Genomic DNA, 27,163 nt, shown 5'->3' on the forward strand with positions numbered 1-27,163 from the left:
TGGTACCTGAGTTCTCATCGGACTGGTTGAAGCCGCAGATCTGACAGATGCTGTGCACCCATTTATTCATATCTTCCTCAGTCTCTGCCACCAGGTAAAAGGTACGGTCGCTGGTTTTGATGTCAAACACAAAACTTTCCTGGAGTTCCTTCTTGTTGAAGGTCAGGCCTGCGTCCACCTGTTCACAGAAACTGAGGTTGATGACCCGCAAGGGCTTCTTGGAATGGTCATTCTTGTAATATTCCAGCACGTCTGGATCCCCACTCATCCTCCCACTGCGAAGAATGAACCAACGCTTCTTCCATGCCTGGATCACATCAGGGGAGAGAAGAGAGAGAGAAAATAGCAAGTTATTTTTAAATACACAAAGGCAATGTGGACTAACAGGTTGGGGTTTCAGCCCCAATTCCAATACTAACAAGTGTGTCCTTAGTAAGTCACATTAGACTGTGATCTCCTTGAGGGCAGGATCTCTTACTTTTTTCTGTATCAGCCCTTAGCAGAATGTCTGGCATCTATAGCAGGTATTTATTAAAAGCTTGTTGATAGGCAAACTATAAGCTCTCAAAGGGGTCTTAGAAACCATCCAGTCTAAAGTCATTTTGTAAGGAGGAAAAACTAAAGCCCAAATTAAGGTAATGACTTGCTCAATGCCACAAAACTAGGTAAGGACAGAATGTAAATGACAATATTTGAGGTTTCCTTAATCCCAGAGAATGCCCTTGATCTCTACAACAAACTGTATCTAGAAGCCATTAGACCAAGGATAGAAATCCTTCAGGTCACATAGATTTAGAGCTCTCAAAGGTCTCCTAGTCCAGAGAGGTCAAATTCCCAAATGATACCCAACCCCTTCATTTTACTGATAAGGAAACTGAGGCCCAGAGATGAAATAGATCACCTGGAATCACAATGACAGTCAAAAGTAAAGGTGTTCTAGATTCAAGGCTTCTCCTGAAATACAATATTGCCCCTCTTACTCAATGACCAAATTTAGCTCTCAATTTGATTTCATCTAGTTTATGTATGCACCAAGGTCCAAGTGGTTCAAAATCATAGCAGTGATAAACTAAAACCCTAAGATGAGGATGATACTTCCTGAAACTAGACTTGTATCACAAAATTTTTCTTTTTTTCCAACCTGAAAAAATGAGAATTTTCAGGATGCCGAAGTTCTTAAAAACATATATAAACAATATATTTAGACATGTCTCATATGATCTTAAAAGAAAAAAGTTAAGGTGGGGAGGTGGTGATGAAAAGTTTTCAAAAAGTTGGGTTTTAGGAGCTCTTGGGGGCAATTTAAGAGGACTCAGTAAAGTGCCAGACCTGGAATCAGAAAGAATTGAGACATTTACTCATTTGTGTGACCTCAGACATTTACTAGTTGGGTGACCCTGGGCTAGTCACTATTTGTCTCATTTTATTCATCTGTAAAATGAGCTGGAGAAGGAAATGACAAACTACTCCAGTAACTTTGCCAAGAAAACTCCAAATCAGGTCACAAAATAATTGGACATGACTGAAACCATTGAACAATGCCACCAGCTTGACAGGACCCTCTGTTGAACATGCAGATGCAGACAGCACAGATCCTGAGGGCTCTGGGACCTTTGGAACACTCAGGGCTTTGACAAATGTAAAGTTTGGAAGTGATGATAATTTCCTTCTTCTCCCAATTGACAGACTGGTGAGTCCCAATTCTGGAAGTCTCTAAAAAGAATCTGGGTGATCATTTTTCAAGGAGTCTATGGTGATTCCTAGACTCCATGCCCACTAAGGTTCCTTCTAACTCTGAGATATTAGAATCCTAACACTATAAGCCATTGAAATGAAGTTCCTTTTTTTGTCATTAGTGTTCTTAATTTTAAAAGCAAGTGAGTGGAACACTACATAGTCCTTGAACAATCCCTAAGACTATATTAAATCTGTTTTAATAAGGGGCACCTAAATGATTTCTTCCTGGTTCATCCGAAAGACATAAAGGCCCCTTCAGGTTTATCCTAGCTCAATAAGCCACCAAGAAATTCCCAAATCTTGCCTCTTCTGCTAGTGCTTTGTATCACAAGACAGGAATTGGGGTCTAGCCCTACTATTACTTTATTCACTGTGTGACCTTGGGTAAGTGAATTTCCTTCTCCAACTCTCAGTTCCCCAATCTGTATTTTCTGTTCACTTGTCCAGGTGAGGAGTAAATGAGTTGATGGCAATGATAAAGAGGAGGATGAGAAGAAAACAATATCTTATATTTTTATAGAGCTTTGGTATTTATAAAATACTTTCTATAGGATGTTACTAAGAAATAGTGCTCATCTCTCTTTGCAGATAAAGAAACTGAGGGAGGAGAGGAGGAGGAGGAGAATCAGGGAGTATTGAAGTGCATAAGGGGAAGAACTCAGATTTGTGATTACTGATTTAGTCCCATGACTGTATGTTACAGAAGGGGAAAGGTAAAGTGATTTCCCAAGGTCACACAGGGAGTGTATGGCAGGGCTAAAATGTTATCTATTGTTAAGTCATTTTCAGTCACATCCAGCTCTTTGTGACCCCATTTGGGGATTTCTTGGCCAATGTACTGAAGTGGTTTGCCATTTCCTCCTCCAATTCCTTTTATAGATGAGGCAAATAGGGTTAAGTAACTTGCCCAGTGTAACAAAGTAAGTGTCTGAGAGGCTGGATCTAAACTTAGGCCCAGGGCTCTCTCCACTAAATCACCCAGCTAGCCTGGGGCTAAATGGGGGGACCACTAAAAAGGTTCTTAACCACAAAAAAGGAGAAAGGAAGACGTTAGAGAGGTATAGGGGCCTAAGAATTTGGAGAGCCAGGTTTTTGTCCTGGTTCTGCTAAAAATGAGACTGCCACCCCTACCCAACTGTTAAGTTGCAAACCCAGAATTCAAAATTAATCCTCTGGTCTCTCTACCATTTAATCACTCTAAGCTTCAGTTTACTCCTCTGCAATATTAGGTTATTAATCTTTGCTCTGTCTCATGCATAGGGCATTTCTGAAGATACAATGACAAAACAGATGAGATAACACATTAGAACTTGTAAATGCTATAGAAATTATTGATTTTTATTTTTATTTAATCAATAAACAAGTACTGGGCACTCTACCCCATGCTGGAGATGCAAAAATAGAAAGAAAATAGTCCCTTTCCTTAAGGGGCTTACATCTATACTCTTTCAGAGGAAGAGGAGGAAGATTATAATGTTCAAAACAACATGGAACCATCTTTTCCTAAGAGTTGATCCTCTCTCCACAGATATAGATTTAAGTTCTTCTTGGAGGCACAGTAGATAGAGTGCCAGCCTGAAGCCAGGAAGACTCCTCTTCCTGAGTTCAAATCTAGTCTTATAGCTATGTGTCCCAGGGTAAACCCTGTTTGCCTCAGTTTTCTCATCTGTAAAATGAGCTGGAGAAGAAAAATCACTCTAGTATCTTTGCCATGAAAACTTCAAATGGAGTTACAAAGAGTTGGACATGACTGAAAACAACTAAACAACAATAATACATTTTAGTAAACAGTTTCATGAGTTTCTGTAGCCAACAATGTCATATCCCTAAGGACTAACTCTCTTAGAAGTCACCCTAAACTAACTAGGCTGGAGGACTGACCCATAGGTCTAATCATTTTCAAGCCTGGCAGGACCTGCCAGTTTACACTTCACTAGAATAAATTTTGGGACTCTAGGGTCTCATCCGTATCATTATAGAACATTAGAGGAAGATTTCAGTGAAAGGTTATTATTATCATTAGTCATCCACCATTGTAAGGTAAGGAGGCAGGCCTCCCTCATGGTCAGCAGTCACTTTGTCTGATGTTCCCATCTAACTGTCTGGATACATCCTCCACCCCTGCTTAAAGAGTTACCTTCCAATTGTTAGTGCTGGGCACTCAAGAAAAATGTGTTTGCCATAGATAATCTTAGGGCTTGTCGGCCTGGAGTGTCCTGAGCCAACACAGCATGGGTTGATAAATGGTTTATTGTAGATCTGTTGCTGGGCCTTGGCCAAGCCAAGCAGGGCTGTTTTGATTCTGATCCTAAGGTTCTTCTGTCTCCTTTGCAGTGGCCCTCCTACCCCTCCTTTTTACCACTTACTCCCTTCTCCACCTGCCATTCTTTTCTTTTACCCAACACAGTATGGGTAAAAATCCAAAAGCTTGCTTACTCTCTCTCTCTCTCTCTTGCTTATTGAATAATAGAAATTCATATTTCTACAGCTTTAGATTAGTGATATGTTTTCCTTATAACCAATGTGAGAAAGAGGGAGTGAATGAATTATTATTTTTCCTTTACAAATGAGAAAACTGAGGACTGGGAAACTGAGGTGATGAGAAAGGTCACAGTTTGTTGAGGTAAGAATTAGGAGAAACATTTCTATGGTATTTACAAATTCTAATGTGTTTTCTTATCTGTTTTGCCATTGCATCCTCAGAAAATGCCCTATGTATGAGACAGAGCAAGGATCAGTACCCTAATATTACAGAGGAGTAAACTGAAGCTTAGAGTGTCAATTAACAAAAGAAGAAACTCATTATGGCCTTTTACAACAAAGTTCTCTAGGAATGGCAAGGGTATAGCATAATGGGATCCATCCATCCATACATCAACAAATATTAAGCAACTACTAGATACCAGATGCTGGATTTGGTGTGGTAGGTTTGGCCTACATAAATAGAAATGGAACAGTTCTGCTCTCAGAGAATTTATTCTCACCTATTGGGAGATACAATATGTACAAATATGAGAATATTCAGAATGAATACAATCAAAAGAAATATTAAGGAACTTAAAAAACCTAGCAGTTTGGGAGGATCAAGGCAGGCTTTATAGAAAAAGGAAAAGGGACACCTAGGTGGCGAAGTGGATAGAACACCGGCTCAGGAGTCAGGAGGACCTGAGTTCAAATCTGGTCTCAGACATTTAATAATTAATTGCCTAGCTGTGTGACCTTGGGCAAGTCACTTAACCTCATTGCCTTGCAAAAAAACCCCAAACCCCCAAAAAACAAAATACAGAGAAAGAAAAGAGGGATTCTAAGAAGTGCTGATGAGGAAGCAGTATATTCTAGAAACGAATGGTGTTCTCTGTGTGAGCAGAAGAGAAAGGTGCAGTTTGGTTGGCTTACTGAGGGTGGGAAGAAGAGACTGGAAGGATAGATTGAGTCAAGTTGTAAAGGTTTTTTTTTTTTTTAATAAGTTTTTAGTCATATTTTTTTAACATCATCCTGCTTTTCCAGTGGAGTGGATGGGCAGAAGTCCAGCACGGGGCAGTACCAAGGAGGAAAGGCTGTGTGAGTACGACAGAGAGATCAAAAAACAGAAGGACCAGGCCCATCAAATTTGTGTCACTGGTAATCTGTGATAGGACAGTTTTAGTTGGATCATGCATTACGTTAGAAATGAAATTGAAAGAATCAAGAAATGAAGCCAGAAAGGGTATTCAGGTTGCACATAGGATAGAGTAGCATCCCTGCAGTCAGGAGGACCCAAGTTCAAATCTAGCTTCAGATACTTAATTATGTGACCCTGGGCAAGTCACTAATTGCCTCAAAAAAAAAAAGTGAAGGGAGAGGATAGAGATAGCTTTATCCATGAATAAAGAAATAATAGTCTTCATCCTCAAAACAAAAAGCAACATGTGGTCTGGACCTCTTGGGGGTCCAGGTACTGCCTTTGAGACATATTTTTTGTGTCACCTTCAGCAAGTTATATGCTCAGGGAAAAATAAAGGAACCAATAATGATGAGCTAATGTTAACTTATGCTAATATATAGCCTTAAGGTTTATGAAGATTATTCCTCATATTAATCCTGGGAAAAAGAGTGAGGGAGGTATTGTCATCATTCCCATTTTACAGGTTAGGAAACTTTGACCATATGGGATAGGGACACAGATTGGATCTGAGATTTCACAGACAGGAACTCCCTCTACCAAATCACTTAGAAAGTGACTGAGAGCAAGAAAGAGGTTAAGTGGCCTGCCCATACTTGTCTGGGTAGAACTCAAACTCAAGTCTCCTGGGCTGGTGGATCCATAATGTAGCACTGCCTCCCCACAGTCAAGAAACTACCAACTATCTGAATGTCTTCTACTAGGTCTGATTCTAAGTCTAGTGATCTTCATGTGGAATGAGAGATGAAAATTCTCCACCTCACCCCCCAAGTCTCTGCTCATTTTTCCTAGAATGAAAGAGAGCTGCTAATATGACCATAAAAGCTATCAGGAGGCTTAGATAAAAGGTGTGAGGTCAGAGGATTCTTTGAGACAGGTATTCTGTGTAAATGTGAAAATCAGTGGGGATAATGTTGTGATCTTTGGATTCTGTCTCATAATGGAGAAAGTAGTCAAATTGGGATATAAAAGAACTAACTTATTATGAAGATGAAAAAAGATAATACTATTTTGTACAAGATCAACTCAATTCCCAAATATAGCATTTTATAATTTTCAAAGTGCTTCATCTACAAACATTCTTTATTTCATTTGGTCCTCCTTTATGAGGTGGGAAATCTAAGGATTGTTATTGTTTTTGAATGTTTCAGTCATGTTCAACTCTCGGTGATGCCATTTGGGGTTTTCTTGGTAGAGATACTAGAGAGGTTTGTTATTTCCTTTTCCTGCTCATTTTATGGATGAGAAAACTGAGGCAAACAGGTCAAGTGACTTGCCCAAGGTCTTATAGATAATAAATGTCTGAGGCCAGAGTTGAGCTCAGAAAGAGCAGAATTCCAGACTCCAGACTCCACACTCTATCCAATGAACCATCTAGCTGTCCCTAATCCAATGATTATTCTTACCATTTTAAATAGGAGGAAACTTTTAGATAAGAAAGATGAAGTGACCCAGATTTGATCACATAGAGTGAGTTGTAGAGCTGATACCCTTGACTCTTACTAGCTGTGTGACCTTGGGCAAGTCACTTAACTGCTTCCCATCCAGGGTCATCTCCAGTCCTCCTGATTCTGATCTGGTCACTGGAGCCAGATGACTCTGGAGGAGCAAGTGAGGCTGGTGACCTAGCACAGCAACCCCTCACTCAAATCCAATTCATGTGCTTCTCATGGCATTATCTTCCTCATGTTGTGGTCTTTTTTGAAAATGAAGGACAAACATCATTATTATCCTTATGCCTCCATATGGCCTCCTCAATTAGAAAATGGCTTACTTACACAATCATGACTGAAGTCAGCATCTCTTGTCCCTATAATTTTCAAAGAACTATCAGTATTTCAAACTTCTCATCAGTTTCATTAATGTCAGTGTGTTTGGGTATGAATATATTAAACAGGTATTTCAAGTGATTTCTCACAAGCTTGCTGTCTGTGTCTCTCTCTCTCTCTCTCTCTCTCTCTCTCTCTCTCTCTCTCTCTCTCTCTCTGTTCCTCCTCCCACTTACCTGTGGATTAAGATTAGCATGGATGGGAAATAATAGGATGAGATGGATAAATTAACTTTACTCTAGGGAGAGAGATTGTTATGATAATTTAAAAGAACTGAAACCAGACAGCACTGAATGAGATCATCTAGTCTAACCTTCTACAGAGGGGAAAACTGAGCCCCAGTGAGATGGTATTTAAGGAGCTGGGATTCCAACCTAGGTCCTCTAACTTGAAAACCAGGACTCTTTGCAAAACTACAGCAAGGATTCATAAAGAATTTTGCTTTCAGGATTTCAGCCTTCTGAGATAGAAGTCAACAGAATGACCCAAAAGTCACGGAGTTTGGGCTTTGGAAATGTGCCCTGCAGTGCCAGCCACAGGAAACCCTGGCTGAGAAGGTGGGTGTGGGTCTTGGCACCAGGGGGGAAAACCGCTACCACAAGAAAAAAATTCATTAAAACCAAAATATTTACAAGTGTTGTACAGAACTGAGGGCTACAAGTCAATTAAGACACATTTCTTAAGTACCTACTATGTTTTCTGGCACAATCCTGGGTTCTAGGAATACAAAGATAAAAATGAAAGGGTTCTTGGTAATCATCTGATTCAATCCTTCATTTTACTAGTAAGGAAACTAAATCCTAATGAAAGAAAATGAATCTAGCACTTGGGCTAAATGAAGTTTGATGTATCTGATCATGCACATATGTCACTAGTGATATGGTTTTCTTTCTTCCTTTTCAGTAGTGGAGATGTTGGGGGACATGGCAGAACAGAAAGCAAATGAATTTATCAAGAAAAAAAAATTTAAAAATATAATATTAGTATCAATAAAAAATAATAATAAATTTAAAAAATGAAGGGGTTGAACAAGATGAACCATTCTTATTCTAGAATCCAGAATCTTTATTAGATTATCCTTATTGTGGAAGAGAGGGCATTTCCTATCACAATAGTTTGTTAAGTGGTGGCTGGATGGTCATTTGATATTACAGAATATAATTTTGTTCAGGTATGGGCTAGTTTAATTTAACTTCTGTAAACCCTCCTGACTCTGTGGTTCTGTTCTGGGTTTGAATCTCAGTTACTTAATTAGATGGGTGATCTTCACAAAATCAGTTTATTTCCTCTTCTATAAAACGTGGAGGTTTAAGTAGATTATCTCTAATGCCTTTCCAATTCTAGTCTAAGATTCTATGATTTTTGACCACTGAATAGAAGGAATGTTAGAACTCGATGGGTCTAATCCCATCATTTTATGGAGAAAATCAAACTTCTGAGAAGTATTGGCCAAGATTGTGTACCAAATAAGCTTCAAAGCTGGGAATTAAACCCAGATATCAGATCTATTCCTATGGAACTGGCTCTTTTCATTGCACCAACTTAATCTGGCCTTGTCATGGCCCTGCACACATGGGGTTTGTATAGAATAAGAAATAACAGATGTGAAAAGGTTTGCAAAGAAACATTAGGGGAGGGAGGGTAGAAATAATATGCTGTGCTGTCACCTTGCCCTAGCCCTCCTCCTAGCTCTGCGCTACTTCACTGCCCAATGAGCTGTGCACTGGCCAGTGAGGAGAGGGCAAGGGATAATGTGCCAGCTGGGAAGGGAGGAGAAGAGAGGGGAAGGAAAGGGAGGATGGCTGAGCCAGAAGGTGGGAGCATTCCAGGCAAGCAGAGGGGGCCTTGTCCCTGCAATAAATGTCCACCACCACCCCATCAATTTGAATGCTGGGATTTTCCACCACCTTTGAGAGACATAACACAGAAGGCCCAGTAATGCTTGTTAAGCAAGGAGAGATAATTAGCCAACTCAGACATGGTGCTTCTGTTTAGTTTTTCTATTCAGAAAGTGAATTGTTTATGTAAAAGCTTCTGCCTTAATTGGAGTCCTTAGTATATAAAAACCAGCTTGTCCTTTAAATATCAAAGACTCAGATCTGACAAACATTAATTCAGGCGTTAAGAGATGTCAACAATTATCCATCAGGCACCTATATATGTGATAGATACTATGCCAAGAGAAGCTAAAACACAACAAAATAAAAAATGGTCCCTGACCTCAAGGTGGACACAATCTAATAGGGGAGGCAACATGTAAACCTCTAGGTGTGAGATGAATACAGGATAATCTCAGAGGAAAACAAGACTAGAAAAGAATTCTTTAAAAAAATTTTTTTTCTATTTATTTAAGGCAATGGGGTTGAGTGACTTGCCCAAGGTTACACAGATAGGCAATTATTAAGTGTCTGAGGTTAGATTTGAACTCAGGTCCTCCTGACTCCAGGGCCAGTACTCTATCCACTATGCCACCTAACTACCCCTAGAAAAGAATTCTTGCAGGTGAAATTTTAGCTGGGACTTGATGGAAGCCAAGAGAGAGTGATGAGGGGAGAGATAATTTCTAGGCTTGAAGGACAGGCAATAAAATTGCACAATGGGGAGAGTGTTACTAGGTCAGTGGGAAACAAAGACAGGATTAAGCATTGGAAAGGCAAGAAGAAAGAAGGCTACAGAGGGCTTGTACCAAGTAAAACATTGGATTTTTTATTTATGATAATCATAAATTTGTACAATGATGATGATGGAGCTATAAGCAAAGCAACCTTATAAAACAGAAACCACTGTGAATAATAAAGCCACATTGAACATCCGAGCTGGGAGAAAGATTCCAACCTTTTTTCTTTTATAGATGAGAAGAGAATTGATTTGTACCTGTGCTTTAATAGCAGTCATAGCCTCTGACTCCCATCTAGACCTTTTCCCACTAGGGCACACCTAATTCCATCATCAGAAGACACATAAAGTAAGCAGTCCTCACTTTTCAACAGTGACACCCTTCTTCCCTCTGACATCCCCATAGATCTCTTGATGAAAAAAGCCTTAAGATTTTATTTAAAGCTAAAGGATAATGAATTCAATGAAAAAGCTGAGCTATTAACCACATGCTGAGAGCCTATGACATTTCAATGAACTGTTCATACTATTCCTAACAAAAATTGTTAGCATTAATACAATGCTTTTAGGTTTACATATATATTCCCTCGAGATTCTTACAGCAATCCTGGGAAGTAGATGTTATTATTCCCATTTTACAGATGAGGAAAATGAGGTAAACAGGGGTTAAATGCCCAGAAGTCACACTACTGGCAAGAGTCTGAGACTGGATTTGACTCCAGTCTTTAACAATGGAAGGAAGGGACTCTATAATTACTAATCAGGTGTGTGGAATTTTCTGGGTACTTTAAATGTACATTCTGAAAACTTGTCCACACAAGTATGGACCAGCTGATAATGGAGAGAACATGAAATGATGGTTGTGCCTACTGGGCTATGAGTCTGAGGTGGATCCAGAGACTGATATCCAATGAAAAAATGTCTGATCTCACTGAACACCTTCATTTTACATGGTTTCTGGGTCCTTTCTATTTCATTTATGCCCATTCCCAAGTCAATATTTTGTTTCTTGATGATCATGACACAATGTTTAGCACAGAATAATGTTTGGGGAGGGCTGCCTTTTGCCTGGTTGGCTGCTGCCCAACACAGGGGCTGGCTACATAGCTGAGAATCTGTGCTTGATTACTCCAATTCCATGACTTTCCCTTTTCTGAACTCCTAAATCTGTGCCACAAAATATTCTATTTAAATGAGTCTTAACTTGTTCCATGTTTTCTCACAAGGGTCACCAAAGGCAGTGCTAGAACAAATAGGTCACTGAGTTCATGACATAAGAACAACTTGCTACCCCATTGAAATGGTGGGATCATGGGTGATTAGAAAGCTGAAGCTAGATGGCCACTTGCTGATGCTGTGGAGGAAATTTCAGTTGAAGTATGGACCTGAACTAGATAACTTCTGAGATTCCTTCTAACTCCAGGAATCTAGAATCTACCTATTAGACTACAAGTTCTCTAAGGACAAGGACTGCATTTCTCACTTCTTGACAGAATCAAAGATAACATCTGTCTACACTATAGTGCCTAATTCAACAGTAAGAACAAAGAATGTGTAAAATAAAGGATTTTTTTTTTGCCTTTTCTCCACTCCATTTCATGAGCTGATAAAGTCCAGAATTGACATGGATCTCTTTAAACAGGCTTATAATTTCCTAAATTAAATCTGGCCTCAGTTATTACCCTTGTGATCCTCGGCAAGTCATCATTTGCCTATATTTCCTCATCAGTAAAATAAGCTGGAGAAGAAAATGGCAAAACATCACATGAGATCATGAAGAGTCATGACTGAAATGATTCAACTATAGTCAGACATGACTGAACATCAACATCATAATTTTGTTTCATAGAGAATTTCCCCCGAGATATCATAGATATTTCATATATCATACATATTCAGCCCCAATCTAGTCTAAAAGTAGGTTGGGCTGCTATAGGAGGTGGCAGGTTCATTTTCACTAAAATTCTTCAACAATAGGATGATTGTCAAAAGGTTAAAGAGAGCATTTTTGCTTTTTTGCATTGGCTTAGATTTCTGAAGTCCCTTAAAACTGTCTGATTCTGCCCTGATTTCACTTCACTCCTCTAATCCTTTCATTTGCCCACTGTGTGTCTCTGCCTGAAAGGAGCACTAGCACATTTACATATAGGTCAATATATATTTATTAAGTATCTACTAAGTGCCAGTTACTGTCTTACATGCTGAAGATACAAAGACCAGGAAAAGGCAATCCCTGTTCTCAAGGAGCTCACAACCTTATGAGGCAGAAAATAAGGTCAAAACTGAATTCATGATCTTCTGAGCTAAACCTGTCTCTCCTCTCAACTTCCCTTTTCCATATGTCTCCCTTCTCTTTAGGGGGTAGACTAAAGGGTTGGAATGAGACATATGTTGTCAGATGCAGTAAATGTGCTACTTTGTTCGGTTGAATTATATTTATTTGTTCCAAGTGTAACATCTGTTTTATAAGCCTCTCCTATAGAGGCTATAGTTACTGTTAATTTGGTTTTAAGAGCAAATAGGACATTGTAGAAATGATGGCAAGGGTTCTTTAATGGGAGGTAATGATGATAACAGTTCTTTGGCAGGAAGCTGGAGGCTGGTGAATCTTTGGGAAGTGACAGTAATGTTAAGAGAGCATTAAAAAAATAAATATGTGTCAATAATGGAAACATGGTGTGATGATCAACTATGGTAGATTTGGCTTTTCTACAGAATACTGTGATCTAAGACAATTCTAAAAGACTTGTGATAGATATGCCATTTATATGCAGAGAAAGAACTATGGAGTCCAAATGAAGATCGAAGCATATGATTTTCACTTTTTTTATTTGCTTTTCCCTTTTGTTCTGATTCTTCTTTCACAACATGACTAATATAGAAATATATTTAACAGGATTTTGAATTATAACCTATAAAAGATTGCTTGATGTCATGAGGAGGGAGCAGGAAATGGAGGGAGAAAATTTTATGGAAATGAATGTTGGAAACTATCTCTACATGCAATTGGGAAAAATACTATTAAAATATATGTGTGTGGGGGGGGTGGTTAGGTAGTGTAGTGGATAAAGCACCGGCCCTGGAGTCAGGAGTACTTGGGTTCAAATCCAGTCTCAGACACTTCATAATTACCTAGCTGTGTGGTCTTGGGCAAGCCACTTAACCCCGTTTGCCTTGCAAAAAAACCAAAACACCTAAAAAAAAAAAGAAGTAAAATATATGTGTGTATATATATATATATATATATATATGTATATATATATACACACAAATAGGTGTATACACACACACACACACACACACACACACACACACACACACTTATAGTATTGTACTTCGGAGTCAATAGATTTCAGGCCAAATCACGATTCCAATGCTTTCTAGCTGTGTCATCATTAGCAAGATACTTAACTTCTTTGAGGTTCAAAATTTTTGCAATTATTATTTGCAAAAATTTGCAATATTTGCAGTTACTTTCTCATAATTATTAAACTTTCTATTGAAAAACTGATTGATGATGATGAATAAGCCTTTTCTGACCCCCTCAATTACCATGGACTCCATCCTTCAAATTTTTCTATGACAATTAATCTAGATCTCTTTTCTTTCTTTCTTTTCTATTTTGCAAGGCAAATGGGGTTAAGTGGCTTGCCCAAGGTCACACAGCTAGGTAATTATTAAGCATCTGAGGTCAGATTTGAACTCAGGTACTCCTGACTCCAGGGCTGGTGCTCTATCCACTGCACCACCTAGCTGCCCCTAGATCTCTTTTCTGCATCTATTATCTTTCCCAGATAGAATGCTTACTTCTTTTTAGTTTTAGTTTTTTTTTTGTTTAGGCAATGGGGTTAAGTGACTTGCCCAAGGTCACACAGCTAGGAAATTATTAAATGTCTGAGGTTGGATTTGAACTCAGGTCTTCCTGACTCCAGGGAAGAGGTGCTATCCATTGCACCACCTAGCTGTCCCCCAATGTTTACTTCTGAATATATAAACAGTATCCTTCTAATTAGACTGTAGCCTTCTTGAAGGTACCATTTTAACCTGCCAAAATCTTTTTGGATCCTATTTGCCTTCTGATGTGTTGGTATAGCTCCGTGTCATTTGAAAATGTAAATATGCACATCATCTACAGGTTTAGCCAAGTACAATCATACTTACACACTTTCTACCTCCCAGGACTATTATGAAGAAAACTCTTTATGAAATAAGAACGCATAAGTCATTTCAGTCATATCCAATTCTTTGTGACATCATTTGGGGGTTTTCATGCCAAAGAGACTAGAGTGCTTGCCATTTCTCCAGTTCATTTTACAGATGAAGAAACTGAGATAAACAAGGTTAAGTGACTTGCCCAGGATTACAAATGCCTGCAGCTGGATTTCAATTCATATCTTCCTTATTACAGGTCCAGTGTTCTATCTACTGTGCTACCTAACTGCCCATAAGAAGCATTACATAAATAATGATAGCTAATATATGTATATAAATACATCATGTACATCACTTTAGGGTTTCCAAAATTCTTTACAGATATTGCCACAATAATGTTGCAAAACATTACAACTCAGATTTTTACAGCACATAATGGTTTACAAAGTGTTTTCTCCACTCAACTCTATAAGGAAAAGAGGGCTGGTGTTACTACTCCACTTTACCCAGTGGGGTGATACAGTGGATTGAGTCCCAGGTCTGGAGTCGGAAAGACCTAAGTTAAAATCTGACCTCTTCTGCTTATTACCTGTGTCACAGGAGACATATGGAATCTCTCTTTCAGGCAACACACCTTATCCACCCCAGAACAAAAAAGATGACATCTATACTCAGCCCTCAGCACACTGGTATATTATTGCTGCTTAAGAAATGCCCATCCCCTTCCTGAGGCTCCCTATGAGTCTGCCCACAGATTATGGTTAGTTAGTGCTGGCGTCGTTGAAAGTCAGGTTTTTTGACTCCAGAATTCTTTCCATTCCACTTTCCATTCCTCTCATTAGCCCTGGACAGCTACTCAGTAGAAAAGATAGATTTCCCTGCTTTTTGCTAACATGACCTTGCTAATAAGACACTCTGGGGAATTCTGAACAATGCTGCTAGGGGCTTGAATAGATTCAAGTCCTGTTCTAATCACTCATATTCTTGGTACAACAAAAAAGCTATGAAGATGACAACGTGCATATATAATTGATTTAAATACATTCTACATAGAGCCAGGACCTCTGCATGGGTCTAAATGGCCCAATATTTCAAGCAGATTCAGAGCTCCCAGGGAACCCACTATCTGTGTTCCCTACTTAGAATGTTGTCATCCAATATAATGATGGCCACAGCTGTGTTATCAGACACACTATGAATTTTTTTTGAAAGGGCAACTTTTCCCAGCCACCACCAACCCTTCACATATCAGGGCATAATAAAAAAACAAAAACTTGAAGCTGAAGACCCTGATGCTGTCTGTCCACTTTTTCTCAGTGACAACTTCTCACAAAAAGTACAGGATGGTAGATTCAGAGCAGGTGGCACCTTTTAAAATTATCTCAGTCATCTCTGCCCCTCAAGATGTGGAGGCCTGAAGGAGGGGTTATCTCTTGCCCATGGTGGGTCCTGTTAGGTCCCAACCCAGAGCTCTGTTCGTCACATCAAGCTGTCTGACCAAGGCCATTACATTTCTGTGAACAGGGCTCCATGGATACTGCCCTGAGTATGAATTGATTGGATAGTAAAAAGAGGAGATAAAGGGAAAGAAGCAATTCTTGATTAACACTGCAGTTGCCAGGGTTGGATTTCAGAGCAAACCTTCCTGAGGTTCTGCTCTAACTAGAAGCAGCCTCTACTACCATGAAGGAACACTAACATCTGTGACTGGAGTTCTAACATTCTATGTTCTAAGTTTCCTATTAGAGTTAACATTTTATATTCTAATACTCTATGCACTGTGTTCTAATCTTCATTCCAATTAGCAGACTATGATTACGAATGATTGAAGTTCACAGGGGAGGAAAGATTGAGATCAGATAGGAGTCAGAACTAACAGGGGAATAAGAGAATGACTCAGAGAAGATAAAGAGATAGTTGGAAGGAGCAATATGGCAAAAGTCAATGCCTGCTTAGCTTCCAGTATTATTATACAGGGTTGCAGGGGAGGTGCTTGTAGCTTCCAGATCTCTAGACCCAAAGCATCTGAGATCAAAATGAGGATTCAAAGCCTTTAAGATACTTGACAAATACTTAGGAGAGGCAGCTTCCTGTTTTCCAGGCTGATAATTCACCAGTTTAATCACTCTGTGGAAATTCTGGAAACCTTTTGTACAATCAATCAAGAGGTAGAAGGGATGAGAGAGAGGGGAGAGGAATAAAATGTTATAAGCCTGAAAAAGCAGCTTGGAATCAGACTTTAAATGCCAAATAGAGGAGTTGGTATTTTATCTTGGAGGTAATAGGAAGCCACCAAAGCTTTTTTGAGCAGCCAGAGTCACGTGATCAGGCTCCTGCTTTAGGAATATCAATTTGGCAGCTCTATGGAAGATGATAAGGAAGGGAAAGAAGCTGGATGCAAGCAAACTGATTACAAGGCCCAGGCAAACAAGAGACATGAAGGACCAGGACAGAGTTGTAAGGTGCATTTCCCCACAGAGATTCATTGTATTTTGCACCAGCGACTGCCATCTTGTGATGAATCCATGATGCAAAGTATGCATTCATTCTTGGTACATACTTCTTTTCATTCCTGAGGTCCAAGTTTTGTGGGAGTCAAGAATATTGGAGGACATATCCCAATAGAATATGACCACAGAGATAGGTAATCATATCTTTCCAGGCCAAGCCCAAGTCCTCCCCACTCTGTAAAGCAAACTGGAATAGAGCCAAGTTCATTGTGTTGGGATTCAGGAGAACTCAGACCTAGTCACCACTTTGGTATGTGACCTCCACCTCTGCAAGCCTCAAGTAAAATGAGGGGGTTGGATTAGATTAGATTGGTTTCCAAAGTCCTAACAATCTAAGAGGCCAGACTATGAGAACACTGGCTCTTTAGTGACTCTGGGCTGATAGAAGAAGGTATTTCTACTCTTCAATCTGGCTACATTTTACATAGATTAAACTATCTAGTTTAGACTACAAATTCCTAAGAGGCAAGGACTGTGTAGACATGAAGACTTGGCTATATATCTGGCAGTCTTTCCAGCTGTAATGTTGTGAGACTGGCCTAGATTGTCTCAAAGACTGCCTCCAGCTCTATCATTTTAAGAGCTCTCCCATTCTATCATAAACGATGAACTAGGGACCAAGATCCTTGGGTTCTCCTCAATCTACCTGTCTTACTCTGGGCAGGTGAGTTCTCCTCTATGGTTTTAAATTTCCTTCTCTGTCAAATGAAGAGATAAGATTAGATGTTGACTCAAATCAAATTTCTTGTTCTGAGCAATTATGATTCTATGATTTAAAAAAAAACTTTGTGCCTATAGCCTACACAATGGTTAAATAGTGACACATAAATATAATGGCATATTACTATTGCATATATGAAGAATTTAGAGGAGCAACCTTGATTCTGGAGACCTCCTGAGAGATGGGAGAAATCAAGATTTTTAGACCTGCCTGGTCAATGTGAGAAGTTGTTTGATATGACTCTGTATATTAATTAAAAAAGATTTTCTTTTTCATTTTTTTTTCTTTAAAATTGGGAAGAAAAGGGGCGGCTAGGTGGTACAGTGGATAGAGCACCAGCCACAGAGTCAGGAGTACCTGAGTTCAAATCTGACCTCAGACACTTAATAATTACCTAGCTGTGTAGCCTTGGGCAAGCCACTTAACCCCATTGGCCTTGCAAAAAAAAAAATTGGGAAGAAAAAATAGATGACTAAATTTGAAAAATATTAAATAAAATTTAAAAAGGGAACCAAGAAAAGCATTGGAAAACTTACATTAACAGATACAAAGTAAATCAAATCACAAAAAACACACACCTTAACTACCAGAGAAATGGAAAAAACAAAACCAAAAACCAGCAAAGAAAGAAACTGAATACTTAGTAAAATAATACTCAAGGTCTGACCTATAAAAAGAGGGTAAAAATATACTTTCTCCCCTTTGTGGAGATTCATAAGAGCATCAATTTAGAGTTGGAAGAGATCCTAGAGATCATAAAGTCCAACCAATCCATTTTATAAATCAAAATATATGTGTGTATATATATACAATTCAATGAGCAAACCTTAAAATACTATAAATTTTAGGACTTTGAGGCTCAGGGGAAGTGAATTACCAAATGTCCCAAAAGTAATGTGGTAGAAAGGATTTGATCTCAAGTCTATGGATTCCAAATTCAATATTCTTAGTACTTGTACCCCGCAGCCTCAAGTTTGGGAGACTATGAGTAAAAATAATTGTACATAATGTAGTTGATAAATTGATTACTCTTCCTGAATTGCTTCCCTCCCCTCCTTTTTAATTTTTTTTATTTTATGTTTTTAATCAGGGAAGGGGAAAGAGGGAAATAGTTGAAAATGTAGGTGACATTAAACCTTTTTTTTAATGTCTTACTAAGAATAACACAGTCTTCTGATAGTTGGTTATGTGTACAATTCAGTGTGGTCTGTCATGAGGGTAACAAAGAGATCTATAGTGCTCTTTACAAAGCAATATGGGGCATTAAATAGCAAGAAGGGCCTTCCTATTGATCAGTTACAAAGAATTTCACAAAGGGTAGGATCAGAGACCTATTTTTGCTACCTAAATTTCCTCATTTATAAAAAGGGAATAATAATAATATTCCCTATTCTACCTAATGGAATTTTTATAAGGAAAATGCTTTCGTAAACTTTAAAGAGCTAGAGATGTTTAGGCTATTGTGGAAAAGTTGGATTGGAAAAATCACTGGTATGAAAATCTGAGAACCAAGGGTTCAAATCTTGAATTGGTATTTACTACCTGTATGTGACCTTGAGTCACCTTATTCCCTTGATGAATAACCCTGATTTTCCATTTAAAAAAAAATGCAAAATTTGGCCTAAAAGACCTACAAGGCTCCTCTCCAATTCTAAATCTGGATTCCAAGATCCTTGTCCTTGGCTTTTCTTCTACCATCCCCTGATTGGCTTTTCCTGGTCCATAAAAAGGAAGGAGGGAAGGATAAAAGTAAAGGAGCAGGGGGAGAGAGAAAAATCATGGCCAGAAAACTGTCCTAATTATATTAAGTGATCACTTCAGATTAATTCCCTCTGTCCAAGATGACCCTCTGCAGAAAGGTCTGCAGACCCTAATGGTTTTCAAGAGCCATTAACTGAATTACCTTCCCACCCCCCCACCCCCGAAAAAAAATTACCAATGAGTTCATACTTGCCCTGTAGGTGCTGGAGTGGTATGGGTCAATACCATAGATGGAATTCCATGGGATAAGCCTATTGGCCCTTTCTTAGGTAGCTGCCCTAGTGGATGGAAGTGCTTATCAGGGAGGGCATGGGTACAATGGTAATGGGCACTTGTATTATGGAACATGAATCAGAAAAGTTGTCTCCACAAGGCTTCAAGGATGGTGAGGTGGGTTTTCTCCTGAGCAGGATAAAGACTTTCTGTCATTCTTTCACCTATTTAACAAGCATTTAATAAGTCATTCATCATGGGATGGGCTTCAAGCTACTCAAGATTATGAGTTATCAGTTGATGGGGGTACCTGGGCAGAGCCCATTTGACACCCTATCTGAAATTCTGTAAAGGTAATTTGTGGTTTCCATAGGGATTGAACTAGGCAATGTTTAGGATTTCTTTCAACTCTAAGGGGAAGTTGAGTGACAAGTGGAGCAATCTCCACTGAAAAAAGTATTGAATTGGAGGAAAGAGGAGGTTTACCTCTGTTTGATTCCAGGCTCTGCTGCTAATTATTCAAATGATAATGGATAAATCAAGTTACTTGTCAAATGATAATGGACAAGTCAAGTCACTTGTCCAAGTCATGTCTCAGTTTCCTCACCTATAAAATAGGGATAATAATAGCATCTACTTTACAGTATTATTGTGAAGATCAAATGAGATATGATTTGCAAAAGGTTTAGTACAGTGTCTGATTCATAATAGGCTCTTTAGAGATCCTTATTCCCTTCCTCATAAAGGAAAAAAGGCCCAGGGGAAAGATGTGAACCCAGGTCCCATAATTAGAAATCCAGTGTTCACTTTATGACCCAATGTGATGATGATAAGTTATATAGTCAAAGGTCTTATGAGGAAATACAAAGATGAGTAAGACAGTCTCTGTCCTTAAGTAGCTTTCAGGCTAATATCAAAGTCTCTCCCATGCCATAGAAACTTCTTTACGGATGAAGCTCCCTCACTCCCAGGAAAAGTAACCCTTTACTCCTTATGGCCTCACCTTTTTTCCCCCTTGTTTTTTTTGCAAGGCAACGGGGTTAAGTGACTTGCCCAAGGTCAAACAGCTAGGTAATTATTACATGTCTGAGGCCAAATTTGAGCTCAGGTCCTCCTGACTCCAGGGCCAGTGTTCTATTCACTGCATCATCTAGCTGCTCATGGCCTCACCTTCTGATTGACTGATTCTCCCTACAACCTCCCCCGCCAAAGATGTCTTCATCTCTCTCTAGGCTGTACTTGCTGACTTCCTTCACAGGACTTTCTCTCTCCTCCAATTCTCATTTCCCTTTAATGTGCTGTCTTCTCCCACTGGAAGGTAAGCTCCTTGACAGCAGGGACTGTTTTAATTTCTGCTAGCATTTTTATTCTCAGTTCTTTAACACAGAACCTTCAAGTCATGCAGTTAGACCTAGACTAGAGGGACCTAGAGACCCAAATCACTCTGACTCTCATTGATTGACCAATAATAGATCCTAGCCCAAGCTCAATGAATCCTATTTTGGGCCCAGATTGCTCAGAGTGAATGTAAATGCAATTGTTTCTCTTTTGGCCAGAAATCCCGAGGGTCTTCCCCACCCCCCCACCCCCTCCCCAATTGATTTTTTTCTTTTTTTAAATTAGTATAAGAGGCCATTTTTAGTCATCACTCCTTGATCAAACTGAGGACCTGGAAAGACCTTAGCTTAAAAAAGGCCAAGGTCGGAGCGGCTAGGTGGTGCAGTGAATAGAGCACGGGCCCTGGAGTCAGCACTGCCTGAGTTCAAATCCCACCTCAGACACTTGATAATTACCTAGCTGTGTGGCCTTGGGCAAGTCACTTAACCCCATTGCCTTGCAAATGCTAAAAGGCCAAGGTCTCCCACTGCATAGGGGGGCCTGGGTGGACATTTCCAGTTGTCCTGATCTATATATTACCACTAGACTCAGATGGCTCTGAAAGAGAATGTGGAGCTGGTAACTTTGCACAGTCCTTCACTTATATCCTGTTCTCTTGCAAGTCATGGCATCACCTCCCTGATGTCTTCGAGAATGAAAGACAAAGAGCAATGGCTTCTGCACTGTCTTAGAGATGAGGAAACTAATTACCTAAGAATCACATAAAACAGAGACATCCAAAACTGGAATACAAATTGCCTCAACTCAATAGCTTCAACTGACTTGAGTTTTTTTTTTTTCATCTATACCTCCAATGTACTGAGGAATTGTTCCTCTTTCTCTTACCCCGAATAAGCTATTCTTTATTTAAAGTTCAAAAGAAAGGATGGCTATTATTACACAGTAGGGAGTGAATGATTAGAGCTCCTTGACCTATGGTACAGGTGGAAAAACTCTAGTGAGTCCAAGTAATAGCATTTGAGGGCCCAGGCCCTCCCCTCATAGTGTTCCTGCCTTTCACAATCAAATTGCAAAAGGCTGTCTTTCTCTACTCACTGCCTCCACATTTTTATCACTACCACCTCAACACATCTCCTACCTCCACTTATTTCTCTAACCCCTTTCAATCTGAGTTCCAAATACACTACAAAACAGAAACTGCTTTCTCCATGATATCCAATTATTCCTTTATTGCTAAAGTACAAGTCTTTTTTTTTTTAATCAATGCTCATCCTTCTTGAGCTCCCCCTCCCAAGACTATCCAGTACTAATCATTCTCCTAGTCACAGACCTCTAGGTCACTCTCCCTGGATGTACCATAAATATCTCAAACAATATGTTCAAAACAGAATTCATTGTTCTTACCAAAGCTCCCCTTCCTCCTCATAATAATAGCCTCATTTCTTTCCAGGTCTCCCCTGTTCTTAGAATCACCCAGGGTCACAAGCTCAGTCATCTTGAATTCTTTACTGTAAACTGACCCAGCATATTTTAATTGGCTGTTAGGTCTACCTTTATAACATCTACAGCATCTGTTCCTTTCTTTCCACATGTACCCCACCTCCCCTAATTCAAATCTTTCAACTGGATCAGTACAAAGAAGCCTCCTAAACAGTCTCTCTCTCTCCCAGCTTCTCCCATCTCAAACCTGCTCTTCACCGTTGTCACATTGATTATCTCTAAAGCTCAGGTACCACCATGTCATTCTGCTGCTCAAAAAAGCATAAGTGGCTCTTTCTTGGCTCTAGGTCAAAATACAAACATCTCTGTTTGGCATCTAAAAGATCTTCACCATTTGGTTCCAATCCATACAACTAGACTAAGTACACATTACTGGCAGCTCAGTGATTCAGTCTGAACTTGGAGTCCAGAAGACTTGAGTTCAAATCCAGCTTCATGCACTACTAGATGTGCTACTCTGTAAAAATCATTTAATGTGTTTGCCTCAGTTTCCTCAACTGTAAAATTTGAGCTACTAACCTTTCTGGGTTGTTGTGAGGATCAAATGAGATAATAAAAGTATATAGTGAGTGCTATATAAGTATTAGCTATTATTATTACTATTAAACCATAAAATGGGATAAAAATAGACCCTTTCTCAAATAAGAATCAAATAAGGCAAAATTTGTAAAGGATACAATACCTTACACATAATGCCTAATAAAATACATTCTCCTTTCTTCTATTTTTTCCTTCCTTCCAAACCTAACTGGTCAAATGACTGTTCCTGAATTTCCCATCTCTGTGACTTTGCACAGGATTTCTCTAATGCCTGGAAGGTTCTCCCACTCCTTGGAACTTCCAGGTTCATTCAAGGCTCAGCTAAACTTCCATTTCCGATTGATTCCCTATTCTGATTCCCACCCACCCTATCCCACAATTGTGAATGCTTTCTCCCTAAAATTAATTATATTACGTTTTTCATTTCCTTATTTGTGTAAATTGTCTTCCTCCAGTAGAAAATAAGCCCCTTGGGGGCAGGAATTATTCTGTGTTTGTCTTTATATCTCCTTCACCTAGAACATAAAGAAGATTCTCTATGAATCCTTACTAAATTGAATTTGACATCTTGACATGGGGGAAGGCAGGGGTGGGAGAAGCTGTGGCCAGAGAAGAGACAAATCTGGCCAAAGTGAATGAGGTGGGTGGAGGGCTGGAGACTGACATCAGGTGCTATGGAAACAGTGGCTTTGATCAAGTACTGGAAGAAAATTTGCCCTGTTGGCTCTCCCTAACTGGGCTATCTCCATAGCACTCAAATCCCTGGTAACACCCTCAAGGACATTCTATCTGGCCCTTTGTATAGTGGGTGTCACCACAGCACAGGTGGAAGAGCCACCCAAGAGCTCTTGATGACCTTGCCAAGATTTGGGAAAAATCTTGCCAAAAGACAGAGGCACAGGTAGGAGACTAGGACATCTCCCCAAATGAGAATAGACCAAATTCTCATATATATAAGGCCACCAAAAGCTGACCTCCACCCCTGAAGTCCATAGTGACCCCCTCTGTGATCTCCAATCTCTTCTGCCACCCCATACCACCCAGTTTATTTCTTCTACACCAGAAACAGAATGCACTGAAAAGGAGAAGGGCTGGATGGCTCTTTCCTCCTGCTTCTCTTGTCCACACACACACACACACACACACACACCCTCTTGGCTTCCTGAAGTCCCTCTAGGCCTGGGACACAGTAAATGTTTGATAAATACTTGTAGATTGGCACATAACTCTACTTAACAGTCCATCTGTGATGTTTTCTTGAGGTTATGCCTTCCACCTTCCTCTCCATCTGAATAACATAACTGCGGAACTCAGTAACAGTGGGTGGTTTTTATCTCCAGGATGACTGAGTAGAAGTATCCCTGAACTCAAAATCAGAAAACCCAGCTCTTAGACTTGAGGGCATATGCAGAGGTATCAAGGTACAGAGAACAGAATGCTTCAGAAAGACTTGGGTTCAAATCTCGCCTCAGATACTTCTAAGCTACGTGAACCAAAACAAGTCACTTCAAGCACTCTGGACTTCAGTTTCCTCTTTGGTAAAATGAAGAGAGTTGGACTCAATGACCCCCAATGACCCTTCAGTTCTGAAGCCATGACCCTAGAGCCAAAGTTACTAGCTCTCTAACCCTGAGAAAGTCAAAGAGAAAGCCTAGATCATTTTCTTCCTCTGTACAATAGGGATAACATTTGTTCCATCTCTCCCACAGGACTCAGGTCCAGGCTCACATCAGATCATGTTGGATTAATGCAATAGTCTATTGGTTGGTCTCTCCTCCCTCCAGACTATCCTCCACTGAGTTGTCAAAGTGATCTTCCTAAAGCTCAGCTTTGACTATGTCACCTCTACCCAACTCCCCAATAAATTCCAGTGACTCCCTGTTACTTAAGATCAAATATACAATTTTCTGTTTGGCATTCAAAGCTCCCCCCTTCCACAACTTTCCCCAACACAATCCAATGACATTGTTTCTTTGTTCCTCAAGCACAACCCTCCATCTCCCAACTCCCAGCTTTTTCTTTTTTATCTTTTTGTGAGGCAGTGGGGTTAAGTGACTTGCTCAAGGTCACCCAGCTAGTAAGTATCAAGTGGATTTGAACTCAGATCCTCCTGCTCTATCCACTGTACCACTTAGCTGCACTGACTCAGTTTATTTTCACTGAGTGTCTTTCAAATCCTCCTCTCCATCTCTGGGCTTCCTTCAAGTTCCAGATAAAATCCTACCTTCTCCAGGAAGCCTTTCCTGATCCCTCTTCATTGTATTGCCTTCCCTCTATTGATTATTTCTCATTTGTCCTATACATAGTTTAGGTATTTATAGTTGTTTGCATATGTTCTCTCCCATTAGACAGTGAGGTGGAGGACAGGGACTGTCTTTTACTTTTCTTTGAGTCCCAAGCTCTTAGCCTTGCTCCTGTCATGTGCTAAGTACTTAATAAATAAATATTTACTAACCAAGCCTTGAGATGCAAGGAAAAGATGTGAACGATTTTTCCTAATCCAGATCTACTAAGGAGCTCCCTGGTAAAGAATTTTCCTTACTAAAACAAATCAAAATTGTGCCACTGAAAGGTCACTCAGCCGGGATGTGTCACAGGTGGGATTTGAACCCAGGTCTTTCTGAGAATTGAAGGCATTTACCTGTAAACTCTCCCTGAACTATGGCACTAAGTAGAGGGTTAATCTCAAGGTATAGACACTCAAAAACAGCAAACCCAGGGGTGGCTAGGTGGAGCAGTGGATAAAGCACCTACCCTGAAGTCAGCAGTACCTGAGTTCAAATTTGACCTCAGATACTTAATAATTACCTAACTGTGTGGCCTTGGGCAAGCCACTTAACCCCATTTGTCTTGCAAAAACCTAAAACAAAAAAAAAAAAAAACCACAGTAAAGCCAGTCTTTTGTGCACTGAGACTTTGAGATCTCAGTTTCCTTATTTATAAAATGGCAATATATATTACATTACCTTTGATTCTTGTTCTCTAGTTCTCTCATATAAAGGTTAATCTCTCTCAAACTAGCACATAAGCTCTTCATTAAGGGAAACCACTTAGATAAACTGAATTAGAAGGGACCTCAGACATCTAGTTTAAAGATTTCCAACAGAAAATTACATTTTAGACACAGCAAAGATTGAAATTCTTATTATTGAGAGCTCTACCATCAATAGCCTCTCTGGAGGCTGGGAGAAAAGGGGACCATAAGAACAGGAAGCACATTCAAACTACAGAGAATGCCAGGGATGGGAGGAAAAGGGTACAAGAAGGAAGAAGTCAGTTCATTAAGTTTTGGGGTTTTAAATAAGGACCTTCAGTAATAAAAGAATGGTAACCCAGCAATTAGTTAGGAAAGACTATGTAGTCCAACTGACCCCTGGCTTCCTTATTTAAGCCTCATCTAAAATCCTACCTTCTACAGGAAGCTTTGACCAATCCCTCTGAATTTCCTCTTTTAATAATTTCCTATTTATCCTGGATATAGCTTGCTTTGGATATATTTGTTTGCATGTTGTCTTCCCTATTAGACTGTAAGTTCCTTGAGGACAGGGACTATCATTGATTCTTTGTAAACCCAGTGCTTAATGGTGCCTTACCCATAGTGAGCATTTGAGAAATGTTACTGAACTGAAGCTTTCTCTATGCCATTTTAACTTTTCTTTCCTTAATCCATGTTAAAAATAAAATTTTACTGAGCAATTCAGAGAAGGGTTTTGTTTTCTGAGTCAGGAAAGTTGGGGAAAATCCAGGTAAACAAAAACCTAGGGGGAAAAAAATTGATGGTAACAAAGTCAGAAAAGGGTGGTTCCTTCCTCAAAAGATATGAGGTATCTCTTACAGAGATCATGGCCACTCTGAAAAGAATGGGAGATGTCAAAGGTGATTTTCTTCTTCCCTCCCGAACCATTTCTGCAAGTGTGTAGCAGAACCAGAATTCAAACCCAGAACTCTTTCTACCAAAACACCTCCAATTCTTGAGGCTCTTGATAAATACCTTTGAACGACTCAAAGTTTCTCCTAGTTTGACCACTTATTCACAGGAACCATCTATCTGTACTCTTTCCCCAACACTGTTTAAGAAGGTTGCTGCTACGGGGTGGCTAGGTGGCTCAGTGGATAAAGCACAGGCCCTGGAGTCAGGAGTACCTGAGTTCAAATCCGAATTCAGACACTTAATAATGACCTAGTTGTGTGGCCTTGGGCAAGCCACTTAACCCCACTGTCTTGTAAAAAATAAAAAAAAAAGTTGCTGTTTTCAAATATTGGAAGGATTGATCTACAGGAGAAGGTGTCAACTCTTTGCAGTCTCAGAGGCTAGGATCAACAGAGGCAAGCTTCAGGGAAGCCCTGTTAGAGTTCTCTCAAAGGGAAATTGGCTGGTTTGTGAGGTGGGAACTTCCCAGATCACAAGAAGTGTATAAGCAGAGATTGGCCTCTTGTCAGAGAGTGTTCTGGACCTGGAGTGAGGAAGACCTGCCTTTAAATCTGGATTCACTCACTCAACTAGTTGTGTGTGACTTCATTCTACCTCATTTTCCCCAACCACAAAATAATAGCCCCTGACTCTAGGGTTGTTGTGAAGATCAAA

At 39.7% G+C, this 27,163-nt stretch overlaps 1 protein-coding gene across 1 annotated transcript in view; it reads right to left on the reverse strand.

Moving 5' to 3' along the window:
* Nucleotides 1-27,163, reverse strand: part of GAB2 (GRB2 associated binding protein 2) — a 241,185-nt gene that overhangs the window by 99,624 nt on the left and 114,398 nt on the right. The window contains exon 2 of the mRNA XM_074216988.1: nucleotides 7-307. Within this exon, the coding sequence (XP_074073089.1) occupies nucleotides 7-307 (301 nt within the window). The remainder of the gene's footprint in view (nucleotides 1-6; nucleotides 308-27,163) is intronic.

Source organism: Macrotis lagotis, chromosome 1, assembly GCF_037893015.1.
Source record: "Macrotis lagotis isolate mMagLag1 chromosome 1, bilby.v1.9.chrom.fasta, whole genome shotgun sequence".
Taxonomy (NCBI): Eukaryota; Metazoa; Chordata; class Mammalia; order Peramelemorphia; family Peramelidae; genus Macrotis; species Macrotis lagotis.